General features: G+C 38.3%; 1 protein-coding gene across 1 annotated transcript in view; it reads right to left on the minus strand.

Moving 5' to 3' along the window:
- CEP295 (centrosomal protein 295) overlaps positions 1 to 17,211 on the minus strand; it is a gene marked incomplete in the record, with an annotated part of 55,392 nt that overhangs the window by 18,903 nt on the left and 19,278 nt on the right. The window contains 10 exon segments of the mRNA XM_034758975.1: positions 255 to 407; positions 554 to 722; positions 2,511 to 3,639; positions 3,768 to 3,865; positions 4,689 to 4,898; positions 8,350 to 8,456; positions 12,352 to 12,576; positions 13,177 to 13,350; positions 13,631 to 13,814; positions 17,062 to 17,202. Of these exon segments, the coding sequence (XP_034614866.1) occupies positions 255 to 407; positions 554 to 722; positions 2,511 to 3,639; positions 3,768 to 3,865; positions 4,689 to 4,898; positions 8,350 to 8,456; positions 12,352 to 12,576; positions 13,177 to 13,350; positions 13,631 to 13,814; positions 17,062 to 17,202 (2,590 nt within the window).

Here is a 17,211-nt window from a genome sequence, read left to right on the forward strand (position 1 = left end):
GCCATTTCCCTTGTAAGCCTGTATTTAGATAGTAACTTCTCCAAGAAAGGCACCGGTTAACTGTAAATAATACAGTATGCTTTCTGTTGCTATATAAATACAAAATAAATACCTGAACCTCAATACAGTTACAGCTGAGACCACTGCTTCACCCTTAACCACCTCAAAGTCAAAGAAAAAATGCTCATTTCTTACTTCAGGAATTATATTTCAAGCAAACCAGAACATCTAGTAAGTTTTTTTGTTTTTTTTACCTGCAAAAGAAACTTTGCCACTCCTTGGCGTGTCTAGCTCTGGTATTACACTTAATTCATGTTGTTCCAAATCTAGCCCTAACTTGATTTTAGCCAGAGGCGGTTTTGAAGTTCGCCATCTCTGTTCTCTTCCCAGAATTCTTTGAGACTGCTCTGTAATATAAAAACAATGTTCTGCAATTTACATATTCGTAACATACTATAAGCACTTGAAGATCCAATTTGAGAGAAGGGAAAAAATAAACCAGTTATAATTGAAAAAGTGAATAGCAGCATTATAATATGACATATGACCTCACCGATTTGCTCAGCTTGACTGATGCTTTGTGAAAGCAATCTATTTTCATCATATTTGTTCACATCACCACAATTAACTTCTTGAGATTTATTTTCTGCATCTTTGAAAAGGTAAGTCATCAGATTGAAGTGGTCAGACTTTGGTGTTTCTGTCATCTCTCTGTATGTGACCTTAAAAGAGGAAGTAATAGTGGCTAAAATAATTTTCACACCCATTTTACTAAACCTCTATTTTTTCATGTGTGCCAAATACACTATACATCAGCACTTTCCAGAAGATGAAAAGAGAAAGGTTCTAAGAGCTCAACCCCGCAAAATATCTAAGCATGTGAGTACTTGTTAAAAATTAAATTACTTTTGTGTTTAAGTGTTTTGCTGAATTGGGCCAAAATACTTTGTTTCTTGCAGGATCAAGTCCTGAAATAATATTTCTACTTACTTCTCAGTTACCAATGACAGGGATTTTACTTCTCTGAAAACTGCACAAATGAAAGGCAGAGAGCCAAAGCAGCGTGAAGTCATTCTTTATGATGCCTACTGTTCTAGACCACTTCAAATAAAATAAGGCAAAAAAGAGTTTCTGTATAGCCAGCATCTATAAAGAGACTTGCTTAACTTGAAGATATTGTGGACTATATTGGATAGAGCTGAGCAAATAACTGAGTTTTTGTAGGGAAAAAAAAAAAGAGTTCATTTTGAACCAAAACTGAATTATTTTGGTTTCTTGCTTAAATAAAATGGGTTGTTTCAAAATGAAATGTTAAAACAGCTCATTAAAAAAAAAAAAAAAAATCACTCTTTATTCCGATCAACTATTAGCTGAATTCAATCCTACCTTGAATAGTTTTAGTTACCCTGAACCTGTGGTTTTCAGCAAATTTACTATCTACTGAAAAATTTTCATCCAATTCTAATCTTAGAATGGTAACTAAAGAGATCCCTTCGGTGACTTTATGGACAAGTTTTATACTGGAAAAAATAGGCAGCCTGGGAATTTTTAGTACATGAACTTGATTCTGTAAATTCAAATAAATTCAAAATAAATCATCAATGATAGCTTAGTTCATAGACAATTTGATCTCTGCTACCACCCTCTTTCCCCCTTCCCCTCAACCTCCCCCAAAAAAGGAAAATTCCGCAAAGAAAAAAATTTAGAAAAGGCCCCATAGTCAGAGGGTTGGGGAAGAGAGTTTTTCTTAGATTACAAGTGACAATTATGAGTGCCCCAACCTAATCCTTAATGGATATTTGTCAGTATCTCAAATATCACACTAACTTTTTGCCTGCTCAGGAGAAGCCGCAAATTCAAACAAGATTAGAATTGAGATGCAGAACAGGAACGTTGCCTTTTGAAACAGATCAGCCTTTACAAATGTGAATTTCATTTTTTAAATTCCTTTGTAAAATGAACAGGGGTTATTTTATATAGCTAAGTGATTAAAAAACAATTCAAAGTCTGAGAGTGTTACTGCTATTCAGAAACAATTTAACAAAACAGAAGGCAGCCAATATAAGCAATTTTAAAACCAATTTTCCTGTTTGCAGGTATAAAAAGCACAGCTCAGTTTTTTAAAACAGTTTACCTGACAGAAGCGTTCATTATACCCTTAATGTTAGAGCTATCATTCAAAGGTTGTAAAGCTGAATAATGATGCCTGCAAATATTTCAAAAACTGTAACTACTTCAATGAGCACTACGTTCAGAGTTCAATTTAAGACAAGCTTAACACAGTTCCTGTAAGGTTGGACAGAGACTCTCGTGGCTCGTGTAACAGAACCACTGATTACAGATCACAAAGGTCACAGATCACTAGTTTGAGTCTTGGTTTCAGTAAAGGACAAATGCACATACTCAAAGTCTGTACACTACATGGGGAACTCTGCTAATTGGCAAAGTCCACTCTGTAGCCTGGACACCTACTAGCAAACAGCTCATTATACTAAATTTACAAAACATACCTGCTTATTAAGAAAATCCTTCAAAGCCTCTTGTTGTCTCTGCATCTGTTCCTTCAATTTAGCCTGCTTACGTAAAAGCAGTTCTTCCTGCATTCTCTGCCTAGAAAGAAGAGCTTCTCTTTGTACATCCAGTTGCTCTTGCAGTTCTTTCAAATGGTCTTGCTGAGCTTGGATGCTCTCTGAAGAAGCTAGCACTCTCTCTCTTAACTTTAGTATACTGGAATAATTTAACAAAGATGCACCTCCATTTTTGGATGCCAAGGACTCCTGGCTTGCCCCAGTCTCAGATTCATCAGGAGATAATGAAGTAAGATGTTGAAAAGGCTGGGGGATAGTTTGTTCAAAGGTTGTTTTTATGCTGCTCTCTGTAGGTACCTGCTGGTATTCTGACGAATCAAATGATGCAGCCTGAGCTATCAGAGACCCCTCTGCTGCTGGCGTACCAAGAACTATAAGCTGAGGCTGTTTTTGTGCTTCTGTCTCTATTAGTAGGTTTGGCATCTTCTGAGACATTACTGACGTTTTATCAAGATACAGGGTTCTTGAAGACTCAGATGACTCTTCTGTGGGCAAAGCTGAACTGTCTTGTTGTATATGAGCCTCTGTTTGCATCATAACTGAAGAATCTTGTGAAGTCATCATGACTGACCCAGGCAGCTTCTGGGATTCTGACAAGTCTCTCACCTGATTATCAGAAGGACCCAATATTTCCATCTGTTCTTGTGAAGGGTAATTCTGTTGTGGCAAATAAAACTGCCTTTGCTCCAACTGTGAGGCCTCTATAGATTGTATCTGTCTACTAGAGCCCATGTTATGCCTTTGCTCGTCATCGCTCTGTTCAAATGGCTTTTCCAACACAAAATGTGTTCTTGAATGTGTGGTTAATGGCGGAGCATATTCTTGTACATGAACATGTACAGATGACTGGCTAGCTGATGGATAATCTCTATGAAGCACTGTGGGTCCACGCATTTGTAAAACTGATTCACAGGGAGTAGGTTTTAAGTTAATAAATCTGGATTGCAATGTAACTGCAGATGGCATAGAAATAGATGGATATCTTTGCTTCAACTTATTCTGATATTCCTGCAACTGTTTTCTGGCTTCTTCAACTGACTGTTTGTGCAATCTAAATAGAACAAAAACATTTCTTTCCTGTGTAGCATGAAGACAGTTTTCATTATTGGAACAGATTTCAATTACAAAATAATTGTCAAACACTCCACCCAAGATATTAATTTTACATGGGGAAAATACCTGTTTTGCAGTAGAAGACATTGTTGATAGTTACGAATCATCTGTATATGATTTTCTTCATTAGAACTGCTTGTTCCCGGCACTGCAGCAGTTTCAGTCTAACAGGAAACGAATTGTTTAGGTGGGAAAATTCAAATAAGTATAAAACATTAAATAAGATTAATGCTAGGCAGCACGTTCACTCTTACTCTCAAGCCAGCAGAAGCCACTCTGCACTAGTTAGTGCTTGTTTGGAGTCCATGAAATTTCAGCCTGAGGCAGTGGAGCTGGGATGCAGTTCCTAGAGCAGCTGGTCGAAGGCTACATTCTCTCCTGCCAGATTGGTATTATACACTAGCACATACTGTGGAAGTTAATGATGCTCACAGTTGATCTGCAGCTTATTTCAGAGAGGTACAAGGATCCAGCCACAGACTAGGGGACCAATGATCCAAGATGGCTGCATTAAGGGGGGGAATGGGGTCTAGAAAGAAGTTGCCTCAAGATCACTTAAGAGCAACCATTAGACCATACTCTTTCCGTAGCCTCACTCATCTCCCCCTCCCCCTGAGGTGATAATGTTTGGGGCTTTTATGTAGTCAAAAAGGCAGATTAAAAAAAAAAGTTTCTCTTTTCCCATGCATTTCTGCACAGAAGATAATGATACAACTCACTGCACAAGTCAGCCACATGACCTTGGTTTTGGTGCATAAAAATTTTCTAGCCTCTATGATAAATGTCCTAAAATCCTGCAGAAATAAATCCATACCCAAAGTCTGGGGATGTCAAGTGAATCAGTATTTACACATTAGCACAAATACATTTTGGAGCCAGGAAATCCTGCCTCATGGCACACAAGTTAAAAATAAAGTTTAAACAGTTACTCCAATTTAGTAATGGAATCAGCTCTCTGAATTGTGATACATTGTGTTCTCACTTTACCTCGTGTTCCACTTCCCCCTGTCGGTTCACAAGTGGATCAGGACTCAGCTCAACACTCGCAGCTTTCTCCTCTTGCTCTTTTTTCTTTATTTCCTCCAGCTGAGCCTGCATTTGGACCCTTAGGAACTCTGCCTCTAAGCACATTCGCTTTTCTTCAATTTGCTTAAGCAAAATTAGCTGCTGCTGTTTTTGTTGCTCTATTCGCTCTATCTATCACAGAGAAATACTACAGTGATTCTCCAGAATTAAATGACAAACATAAAACAGTTAATTCTTATGTCCCAAATCGCTTGCAGCGAAACCTACACTACAATAGGCAATCCCTACTGCAAGAGGCCTCTAAAAGTAGTCCTAAAGTTTACAGTATAATTTTACTTGATTTTGACTAGAAAACAGATTCTTACTGTCCGTGGTAGCTGCTTTAAGTAAAATTTCACTGTATAAAGCTATATTACATATTGCTTACAATAGTTGCTATTAAACTGATAAAATAAAAGTCGTCTATTCATTTCAGTTCTATTGACAATTTTCAGGGGTGGGATGGGGGGACGGACACAAAGTCCCTATCTTGCAACTGAACTCAGAATAAGTGTACTTTGCAATTCTATAGTGCTTTTCAAAGATTCTCAACACATTTTGCTAACATTGATGTAAGTCTCACAATACCTCTGAAGTAGCTAAAAGGTACACAGCATAAATTGCACTTTACACACTTCTGAAGTGGCTTATTTATTTGTCTAGAGATGTGTTATGCACCAGTCGCTGAAGTACTTGGGCACAATAGCAGCTCAAAACCCCTTGGGATAGGGAGTGAAGAATATAGAATCTATTTGAAATTGTTGCCAGGACACAGAGGTTAACACATACTCTTAGACAACATTCCACAAGATCTTTAATGGTCACTGTCACATTCCGGGGTGCACTCTAGACCAGTGGTCTCCAAACTTTTTGGATCGCACACCCCATCAGTAAAAATTTTTCGAGCACGCACCCCTGGCTGCGCAGGAGCAAAAAAACAAACAAAAAACGCTCCTCCTGCTACGCACCCCCAAGGAGCCTCTTGTGCACCCCACTTTGGAGACCACTGCTCTAGACCAGTGATGGGGTGTGTCACCACGTGCACTGCAACCTTGGGCACTGCACGATGCTTTGCTGTTGTAGCTCACAAACAGCATGCAAATCACACCCTGAATATCTGTGTATAGCTACAACCCCAGTACAGCAACTCTGACCCCAGCAGCCTGTCAGCAAAACATCTGCCATGCTCTGGCTTCCAGCAACTTTGATTATTACTTGCAGGGTGGCCCCAACAACTTCCAGTTCTAAATTTTCCCCAAAACGTGTGTTCTGCACTGTCCAGCCCTCTCCTGGGCAATTCAGATATTAAAGGTCTGTTTTCTCTGTCAGGGGTCAATATGCAATAGTTTGCCACCTTAACTCGAGTTACCCTAACAGTTCAATTTAAACACAAACACAGGATTAATTTTGATTAAAAAATAAAAAGTTTATTTAACTACAAAGAGAGTTTAAATGAGTACAAGTATAGGGTATTAAAGTCAGCAATTGTTACAAGAGAACTAAAGATAAAACTTTTTATAGCAGCTAAACCTTAAATAAGACTTGGTTCAAGGTAAAATCCCACATGTTCTCAGATCAGGACTGCCCCCCTCCCCAAGGGCTGGTTCCTTTGTCATCTTAGGTTAGAGAGATATAGGGAAAGAAAGAAAAATAACCTGGGGTGTTTTTGCCTCTCACCACTTTTATAGTCCAGTCACCCTTTGAAATGCATTTTCCTGAGGGTACCCCTAAATAAAGTTCCTTCCAGCTGTGGAGTCTCATGGTGTTGCTTGCTAAAATGCAGATTAATATGTTCCTGCTCCCCTTCCTTGCCAAAGAATGGCCACTTGACCGATGATTGCCCATCAACTTTGATGACTCCTAGCTACAGGAGTCAGTTTTTCCTTTGTCTTTGAGAAACCAGTTTACCTCCTCCTGCTATCTCATGGACCCTGTTTACTACTTAGATGTAAACAGTGTGAACACAACGGCACTTTGCAGAACTAAGTGTATGTAACTTATCACTTATCAGCTTCTGTACCAGATGACTGGAAGATAGCAATGTGACACCAATTTTTTAAAAAGGCTCCAAAGGCAATCCTGGCAATTACAGGCAAACTGGTTTAGACTATAGTAAAGAATAAAATAATCAGACACACAGATGAACGCAATTTGTTGGGGGAAGAGTCAGTTTGTGTAAAGGGAAAATCACACCTCACAAATCTCTCAGAATTCTTTGAGGGGGTCAATAAACATGTGGACAAGGATGATCCAGCAGATATATTGCACTTAGATTTTCAAAAGCCTTTGACAAGATCCCTTACTGAAGGCTCTTAAGCAAAGTAAGCAGCCATGAAATAAGAGGGAAGGTCTTCTCATGGATCAGTAACTGATTAAAAGACAAGAAACAAAGGGTAGGAATAAATGGCCAGTTTCCTAGAATGGAGAGAGATAAATATTGGTGTCCCCCAGGGATCTGTACCAGGACCATGCTGTTCAACATCTTCATAAATGATCTGGAAAAGTGGTAAACAGTGAGGTGGCAAAGTTGGCCGATGATATAAAATTTCTCAGGATAGTTAAGTCCAAAGACTACTGCGAAGAGTTACAATGTGATCTCACAAAACTGGGTGATTGGGCAACAAAATGGCAAATTATAGTCAATGCTGGTAAAGGCAAAGTAATGTACACTGGAAAACATAATCCCAATTATATATATAAAATGATAGGATTTAAATTAGCTATTACCACTCAAGAAAGTTGTCTGAAAACATCAGCTCAATCTGCAGCAGCAGTCAAAAAAGCTGACAATGTTAAGAATCATTAGGAAAGGGATAGATAAAATGACAGAAAATATCATAATTCCACTATATAAATCCATGGTACATCCATACCTTGAATACTGCATGCAGTTCTGGTTGTCCCATCTCACAAAAGATATATTAGAAATCGAAAAGGTACAAAAAAGGGGTAGCGAAAATGATTAGGAGTATGAACAGCTTCCATATGAGAAGAAAGACTGGGACTGTTCAGCTTAGAAAAGAGATAAGTAAGAGGGACGGAGGATATGATAGAAGTCTGTAAAATCATGAATGGTGTGGAGAATGGGAATAAGTGTTATTTACCCCTTCACATAACACAAGAAGCAGGAGTCATCCAATGAAATAGGCAGCAGGTTTAAAAACAAAGATAAGGAAGTACTTCACATAATGCACAGTCAACCTATAGAATATGTTGCTAGGGGATATTGTGAAATTCGAAAGTGTAACTGGGTTAAAAAGAAGTAGGTAAATTCACGGAGGATAGGTCAATCAATGGTTGTTAGCCAAGATGGTCAAGGACAACCCTATGCCTTGGGTGCTCCTAAACCTCTGACTGCAAGAAGCTGGGACTGGATGACACCGGGATTGATCACTCGATAAATTACCCTGTTCAGTTCATTCCCTCTGAAGCACCTGGCACTGGCCACCCTCAGAAGACAAGATACTGGGCTAGATGGACCATTGATCTGACCCAATATGGCCATTCTTAGATTTGAAATACAGCAACTATAATGTAAAGCACATTTTAAAGGATCCTGAGAAGTTTTAAAAAACCCACATACCTGTTTTTGTCTCTCAACTTCCATTCTGATTTTGGCTGCTTGTTCTTGAGGGTGGATTAGGACTGAATTTCCAGCTATAACAGTATGCTCCAACGTTTCTGGAGATTCTGAAACATATGTATATATTTAACAGATAGCACAATCAGGAATATTACTTATGTCAGGGCTTGGGAACTACTAGCCAGAACATTAAAAACTTACCTATTACAGGTCAACCCAATGTTTCATCTGGGGGCAAGGTTTCCCTAATTGAGTCTAAGGAAAACACCCTAATGAGAAGTTCCTCTTCCAACATCCCCACTGGCTCCCGAGAATTAGCACTTCCCACCACCTAGAGTTCTGTCCCTGGATCAAGCGAAGGGGCCCCTTCTTTTATACTGGTTGTGGTTTAGTGGCAACTTCTAAGATGGATAGCTTCATCTTTCTCCTTTTCACTATTCTCCCAGATGCAGGGAGATGGGGAGGGGGCTTCTCTTTATACATACACCCTCCTGAAGCAGTATTTACACTTTCCAATCCACCATCTTCCTAGCTGCTAAAAAAGAGCAGCAAGCTTCTTTCATTTTTTTTCCCCTCCCCCAAATTCATTCATAGCTTTCTGGAACAGATCAATGAAATCAGATCATGATTTGTTTTCACAGCTTCTGTCAAAATTCTCTAAGTCTTCAATGAGCTACTGAAAAAGCAACAGCAGCAGCAGGGACTCAGATCTCTGCTGCCAGAAGGATAAAGTGTAGAGGCAGCACTGCTAGATAAAGACAGACTCTCCTCAGGCACCCTCAAGCAGAAGAGTTTTGAGCCTCTCCTTCTGCCTTCTCAGCATCCCCATGAACACCAGTCAGCTTCAAAGGAGCATTTAAATTGAGAATGGTCACCTTTACCACTAGCTCTCAATATTCATGAGAAAAGGTTTCCTGCTTCCCTCTAGCAAGTGTATTTCTCACACCTTATTGAGGAAGTAAATCACCACACACACACACACACACACACACACACACACACACCTTAAAGGCAAAGCCATCCCCAAAATTTCAGGGAATGCCTGTTCAATTTTAACAATGACATTACAGGAAATGCATTCACAAGTATAAGTAAAATTCTAATATGTTAAAGTTACTTGATCATTTACTTATTAAATAATTACAGTACTGAACTGCCTAATAGTTAGACTCTAAAAACCAATCACATGCACTAATCCAATGACATCCCAGAAGCAAACAAATGGCTGCAAAGTAATAACAAATCAATCAGTAAACCCGATCTATTTCATGTTAAAGATAATGCAAAAGAGCTACTGAATCCAGGAACAGATGTTCTTCCAATTTATTGGTACTTGATATCCAGTACGTCAAGAAATATGGGAGAAAGTGATTTCAGCCTCCCTTTAAATTCCTTTAAAAAAAAATTCAGAAATGGACCAATGGTAAAATTTTCAAAAACGTAAGTCTCATTGAAAGTCAAAAGGACTTAAGCCAAGTCACGTAGCCACTTTTTACCCCACGTCTACAAAATGACCAGAACAAAGCACCAACTTTAGGCTGTTCACTAATGAGTTCTTATGGTGTCATAACTATAAAGGGAAGGGTAATAGCTGTCCTGTGTACAGTACTATAAAACCCTCCTGGCCAGAGACTCCAAAATCCTTTTCCCTGTAAAGGGTTAAGAAGCTCAGGTAACCTGGCTGGCATCTGACCTAAAGGACCAATAAGGGGACAAGATACTTTCAAATCTTGGGGGGGGAAGGCTTTTGTTTGTGTTCTTTGTTTGGGAGTGTGTTCGCTCTCGGGACTGAGAGGGGACCAGACATCTTTCTAAACAAGTCTCTCCTATTTCAAACTTGTAAGTAAATAGCCAGGCAAGGCGTGTTAGTTTTCCTTTGTTTTCTCAACTTGTAAATGTACCTTTTACTAGAGTGTTTATCTTTGTTTGCTGTACTTTGAACCTGAGACTAAAGGGGAGTCCTCTGAGCTCTTTAAGTTTGATTACCCTGTAAGGTTAATTTCCATACTGATTTTACAGAGATGATTTTTTTATGCTGTATCCAAGGCAGGCCCTTTCAAAATTTTCTAAGAAGGCCTCCGTATCATCGCCTGTCTTGTAGGTGGGGAATTTTCTGGGATGGGAAGTGGTACCTGGAGAGGGGTTGTTGGGATGGGCTGTTGTATCTGGCTTAGCCTTTGCTACTTCCAGTTCATGCTTCCTTTTTTTCTCTCTCCTCCATCTCTTTTTCTTTCATCTTCATCTTTTTTTCTCTCTCCTCCATCTCTTTTTCTTTCATCTTCATCTCTTTTTCTTTTAGCTCCATAGCTCTCTTGTGGGCCTCCTTTTTGGCTTTTTCTTCTTTTGTAGTCATTTTCCTGTTTTCTTGTGCTGGGTCACCCCCTCTGCAGTTGACTGAAACTGGGAAGCTCTCAGCTCTGGCTGCTGCTGAGTTAACAGAGACTTTCTAACTAGCTACTCCCGAGGATGTAAAAAGAAAAAAAAAACACAATTCAGCTTGTAAATACCTTTTACCAGTCATTTGGTAATTTGAACACTTCTCTTAACAAAGGACCTGTTAAAAAAACTTAACACCTCTGCCTTCAGGCAAGGAGAGATAAGATATGCATCTATCTACTTCCAGCTGGCTTTTCAAGCAGCTAGAAGGGAAAAAAAATTTCACTGGCTTTTGGGTTTAAAATGATCCCACCGCTAATCCACCATGTCAAGGCTGGATCCCCACTTTGAACTTTAGGGTACAAATGTAGGGGCCTGCATGAAAACTTCTAAGCTTAACTACCAGCTTAGCTCTGGTTCGGCTGCCACCATTTCAATGGATTCCATTCCTGGGAAACCTTGAAAAACCTTCACCAAATCCCTGGTGAAAACAGATCCAAACCCCTTGGATCTTAAAACAAGGGGAAATTAACCATTCCCCTCCTTCCTCCCACCAACTCCTGGTGAATCAAGATCCAAACCCCTTGGATCTTAAAACAAGGAGAAATTAACCATTCCCCTCCTTCCTCCCACCCACTCCTGGTGAATCAAGATCCAAACCCTTTGGATCTTAAAACAAGGAGAAATTAACCATTCCCCTCCTTCCTCCCACCAACTCCTGGTGAATCAAGATCCAAACCCCTTGAATCTAAAACAAGGAGAAATTAACCATTCCCCTCCTTCCTCCCACCAACTCCTGGTGAAAACAGATCCAAACCCCTTGGATCTTAAAACAAGGAGAAATTAACCATTCCCCTCCTTCCTCCCACCCACTCCTGGTGAATCAAGATCCAAACCCTTTGGATCTTAAAACAAGGAGAAATTAACCATTCCCCTCCTTCCTCCCACCCACTCCTGGTGAATCAAGATCCAAACCCTTTGGATCTTGAACAAGGAAAAATCAATCAGGTTCTTAAAAAGAAGGTTTTTAATTAAAGAAAAAGGTAAAAATCATCTCTGTAAAATCAGTATGGAAATTAACCTTACAGGGTAATCAAACTTAAAGAGCTCAGAGGACTCCCCTCTAGTCTCAGGTTCAAAGTACAGCAAACAAAGATAAACACTCTAGTAAAAGGTACATTTACAAGTTGAGAAAACAAAGGAAAACTAACACGCCTTGCCTGGCTATTTACTTACAAGTTTGAAATAGGAGAGACTTGTTTAGAAAGATGTGGAGAACCTGGATTGATGTCTGGTCCCCTCTCAGTCCCGAGAGCGAACACACTCCCAAACAAAGAACACAAACAAAAGCCTTCCCCCCCCAAGATTTGAAAGTATCTTGTCCCCTTATTGGTCCTTTAGGTCAGATGCCAGCCAGGTTACCTGAGCTTCTTAACCCTTTACAGGGAAAAGGATTTTGGAGTCTCTGGCCAGGAGGGTTTTATAGTATTGTACACAGGACAGCTATTACCCTTCCCTTTATAGTTATGACATATGGGTAAAGTAGTATTCACAGCTCTGGCCAGCCAGGCCCTCTTTGCTCTCAAAGCACATTTAATTTTAGTTGGGGAGCTACACAATACTTACCTATGGCCTCAGAGACCGAATCAGTATGTTGTTCATGACCAGGATCTGAATCACATAATCGTCTCTCTTCACTAGTAAGTGTTCCTGACTCAATTGTCTCAATTTCACTTTGAATCTCTGCTTCACATTTTGAAGTCCACTGGTCTTTTTGGCTCCGGATCTTATTTAGCAATTTTTTTAAGACCAGTTTTGATTGTGGTTGGGGAGCCACTCTCATTTCATGATCTAGGAGGAACACAGACCTCAAACTCTTAAAGGTATAAGAACAAGACAAAACAAGGTACACATTATGTACATCACTGATTGTAAACAAAATCATCCTAAGATATTTACCTTGGCAAAATTTGTTTTCATTAGCTGCTTATACAAATGGATTAAGGAGATACAACTTTCTGACATGGAATAGAGACAGGTTCTCAACACAGATATCTTAAAGTACCTTTTCAAAATATTTATAATATGCATGTATTAGTCGACATGCAATTTCACTAGTTACATTTACAAATCCTACAACTGCTTAGGATAGTCCTCAGTACTACTCAACACAATTCATAGGACTGAGACAAAAAAACGAGAGTTCACTTTTTTCATTTGAAGTTTGTATTTATTACACTCCAATACATTGTTTCTAGACGTTAAAATTAATTAAAAAGATGAAGATACTATGATCTCTGGTATTTAATATACTTTCTATTTTTTTTTTTTAACTCACTACTACATTTTCCAAAATTCTTGTTCAAAAAATCTCTTTTCCCTCTGGTACATCCAAATAGCTTAAATAACGAAGTATATCCAATACAAGAGTTAAACTTGAAAGTTTCTTACTCTCTGGTTCACTAGGGTGCTGGGCTTCCTTTTCTGTCACCTCCTCCATTTTTGGAGGAGTCTCACATGCAACATCTGGCTCCAGGGAGATATCCAAGTCTTCATCTTGAGACCGATCAGAGGGAATTGGCAAAGGCTGTGGCTCTAGGTGCAAAATCATGTCTCCTTTCATTTCTAAATAAAGAAATGAAACCATGTGAAAGTCATATATAGTCTATCTGTAATCTGAATAAAACCACTTTAAATTGCAGGATTAAGACCACCACACAAGAAGCTCCTCAAGAGTTCCAAAATTCAGAAGTCAATCTTACTCCAAAACTTTGTTTCAAAGAAACTAAGAAAGTTGTTTGAGTCTTTCAACACATCTAATTTACATCTACTACAAAGATTTTTTTTTTTTTTTTTTTAATACTATATGTGACAGTGGCTCACTGAATCTTTCAAAATAGCTTACTCCTATCTCCACTGTACATATCTTCAAAGGCAAACTCCAGTTCCCTCTGCCAGTCTTCTTTAATTTCCATGCGTCTGTATGCAGGTTCGAACAGCTGTGGTGGCATCTGTGCCACAATCTGTCTTCTGCGCGCCAGGTCCATATTCTGCATCTGTTCAAGTTCTTTCATTAACCTTTCCCGGTCCTTCAAGTAGCAAAGTAATCAATTAACAGTTTAGCAGTCACATCCAGACAGTCTGATATTAGCTACCACAAAATTTGGTTAATGCTTGCTTCATACTGGAATACAAAATTCCTGAGCTTAAATACACACACACACCCCTCTTAAAATATATCAATCTAGAATATCCTACACTCATTTATTGGCATGAAGAATCATAATAGCACTGAAGGATCCGCTACAATGTTAAAGATCAGAAAATATACCCGTAGGCCAACTTTCCTAAATATAGGAGAACTCCAAGTTTTCTATTTTATAGAACAAAACATTCGGTCCTTGTTAAACTGCTGACCTGCAAAGGATTTTTTTTTAAAGATTGGGCTAGTATTCTCCTTGCATTGTCATGATGTATAAAAGCTCTGAAAGTCTGTTTTAAATATTTTTCCTTCTATTTTATACCTTAGAAATATCAGCAGTCAATTTTGGTCTTCCCTAGTTTTGCTGGATGACTGGTTGGAGTCTTGGAGGAGATTATATACATCATTAGCTCGTAAACTGTACCTAACAAATTAGGGATCTGAATATTTAAGGAAGACTTCTTTTCTCCAAAATGTTAGTCAAGTTAAACAAGTGTTAAAACAAAAACCAGGGAGTTACAACAATGACTAAAATCCATTCTTTTCTTAAAAGCTCAACTTTCACTCATCTCTTGTGATATAATTTTTCTAATTCTCTAGTTGCCATCAAGACCTTTGTGCTAAACAGAAGCAGAATTGCTTACTTAAAATAAAAAAAGAAGAAAAATGTTTTAAAAAAACATTTCAGCCTTCTTAAATTATAAAGAAACAAAAGAGGCAGAAGTCCCATTTTTCTCATCTCCAACAGAAGTCAATAAGAGATGCAGTTACGTAGAACCTAAGGAAAAAAAAATATCACACCTTATATGACTCAAGTTGGGTAGCCAATCACCATGGCTCCAAAAATTAGGACACTTCTGCAATTGTTGGGCTGAATCTGTCTCTGTGCCTTCACTTGTCATTTGTAAAATGAAGATAATCTCTCTCCCCTTAAGGGGTTGTTACAAAAATAACTTCTTTAATCTTTCTGAAGTACTCAGATACTTTGGTGAAAAGCACCACAGAACAGCCATAAGGCAATTAACAATTCTGTATTCACTACAAGGTGTGGATGGTATACAATAAATAAGGCCTGAGTCCATTTACTGAAAGATGATAATAAAATATCAAACTTCTGCGTCATCCCTATACTTAACAAGGCGCAGGGGTTCTGTGGAAAAAAAAGTAGTATGTGATTTAGGCATCCTAGGTATAACTTAATTGTATCACAAACATAACCCACCACTAGTAAGTAAGTTAAATTTCAGAAATTAAATCCTTCTCCCCATACAATAGTTTGTCATCTTTAAAGTTCCCCCCATATTCAAACAACTTGGGGGGGGGGGGGAGATGAGCTCCACAATGTACTCAAAAGATCAGGGTATTTTGTATCAAGGGAGATGTGAATTCCAAAGTGGTAGGACGATCGCTGGAAACACCCAGCCAACAGCGCTTTTTCATTTGTATCAACCAACTCAAAACAAGCAGAGATGCTTGGGGCTAAACTATAGCAGTATGGGACATGGGCTAGATTGAGAACAAACTCATTTAATTTGTCACTAAAGTTAATTTAAACCTAAGCTTTTGGAGGTAAAGTTTGTGCATTCCTACTAAAAGGTAGCTGCTGCTTCAGATTGCCCCACCTGTGAAGTGAGGATAATTACCTTCCTCCCAGCTAATATTTTGTGGATTAAGTCTGATCAGTCTTGCTGCCTCTAAAGAACGCTGGGTTAAAATGTACATAGTTTGCAATCACCTTTATTATGCAGAATTAAAAGTCACTCTGCCATCTCTTATAAAATTAAGAAAGGAAGGGCGCAGAGTAGCTGAATTCAGAATATGTTTTAACTTTAGAACAGCCTAGTTAATCACACTCACTTCTGGGTATCGCTGAGTGCTGTGTCATCATTATGGAATAACACAGTTAAATATCTAAATGGGGATGAGAGGGACTATCAGAATTAGAGTTCAACTTCCAAAGTCAGAAATTTCACTATTACTTAATATAAAGCATAGTTCATTTTTAAATGTTTAAAAGAACTGTATTTTGCCTAAAATTAAATGTTTCAATATTCAGTTTTTAATGTTCATTTAGCATTGAAGCAAGAATTAAAGTAGGAAGAAAGTCTGATTATAGTGTATTAAATAAGGCTTTTGTAGATGTCAAGTAAAAATGTGAAACATGCCTAAGTAATTATAAACCCTATGTCCCATTGATTTTCACTCATGCACTTTTGAAAACTTTACCCTTCATTAAAACTTAATCCGGAGTTGAAGAAAATCAGTATAATAGTTTTATGAACATTTTTGAAGGTCACTAAAGGAACCACTACAGTTCTTAGAACACTGCGAGAGATGGGGGTTCTGAAATGCTTAAGCTTTGAATCTGCCTAAATTGTACCTGCTGTTTGACCACTTTATTGATTTAGACCACTTTAAGTAGTTTATTCACACTGCAGGACTTCAGTTAAAAACCCTTACATTAAAGGGGCAGCAGTGTTCAAGATCAAGCCAAATAGTTCAGAAGCAAAAAACTTAGAAGCATACCAGCAGAGCTCGCAAGCTTTGCAAAATTAATAGCTCAAATTCAAACCACTTTTTTTTTTTAAATCAGTCTCAGGCATTATTTACTATGTATATGTTTGTATGTGCGCAATTTTGGTAAAAAATAAGTCAATTTAAAAACCAAAATGTACATTCCCACTTCTTATGCACTTATTTCAACATTCCTTTTCCAGTGTTTGCAATTCAGAACCCATACCTAACCAAAAACCTTTTTATTTATTGTTTTCAAGTATTTTGAAAATTTGCTATATCATGTTTTGTAAAATTTGGGCATTAGCCACAAAACCTGAACTATCTGCAGCATTCCTTTAATTTTCAAATCCCTTTCATTTTAATGACAGAGAATTGCTTCTTACCTTCTGAACTTACTGATTGCAGGGCTGAGCAAAATGAGAACAGTTTTCTTTTAAGGATATGCATTTTGAAAACATCCATTATTCCAAGGTCTTTCCTGAAGTCAGCATGTTCTAATTCAAACCAATTAATTTAGAATCCAATTTACTATTGTTTTTTAAATTGCTGGTCATTTTGACATTTATGAAGAATTACAGTGTGAGCTGAGGGGTGAAAACATTTTCTACTTTGCTTACTTGTGCCAAATGGACCATCTTCAAGGCATGACTTCCTCTCAGATGTGCTTTTTCAAGCTGTTCTCTCCTATCTCTCTCTCCCTCTTTTTGTAGTTCGTCCAACCGCTTTGCTTCCTCTTCAGCTACTAACCGAGCATCTGGCTGGTAGTC

Source organism: Trachemys scripta, chromosome 1 (assembly GCF_013100865.1).
Source record: "Trachemys scripta elegans isolate TJP31775 chromosome 1, CAS_Tse_1.0, whole genome shotgun sequence".
Classification (NCBI taxonomy): domain Eukaryota; kingdom Metazoa; phylum Chordata; order Testudines; family Emydidae; genus Trachemys; species Trachemys scripta.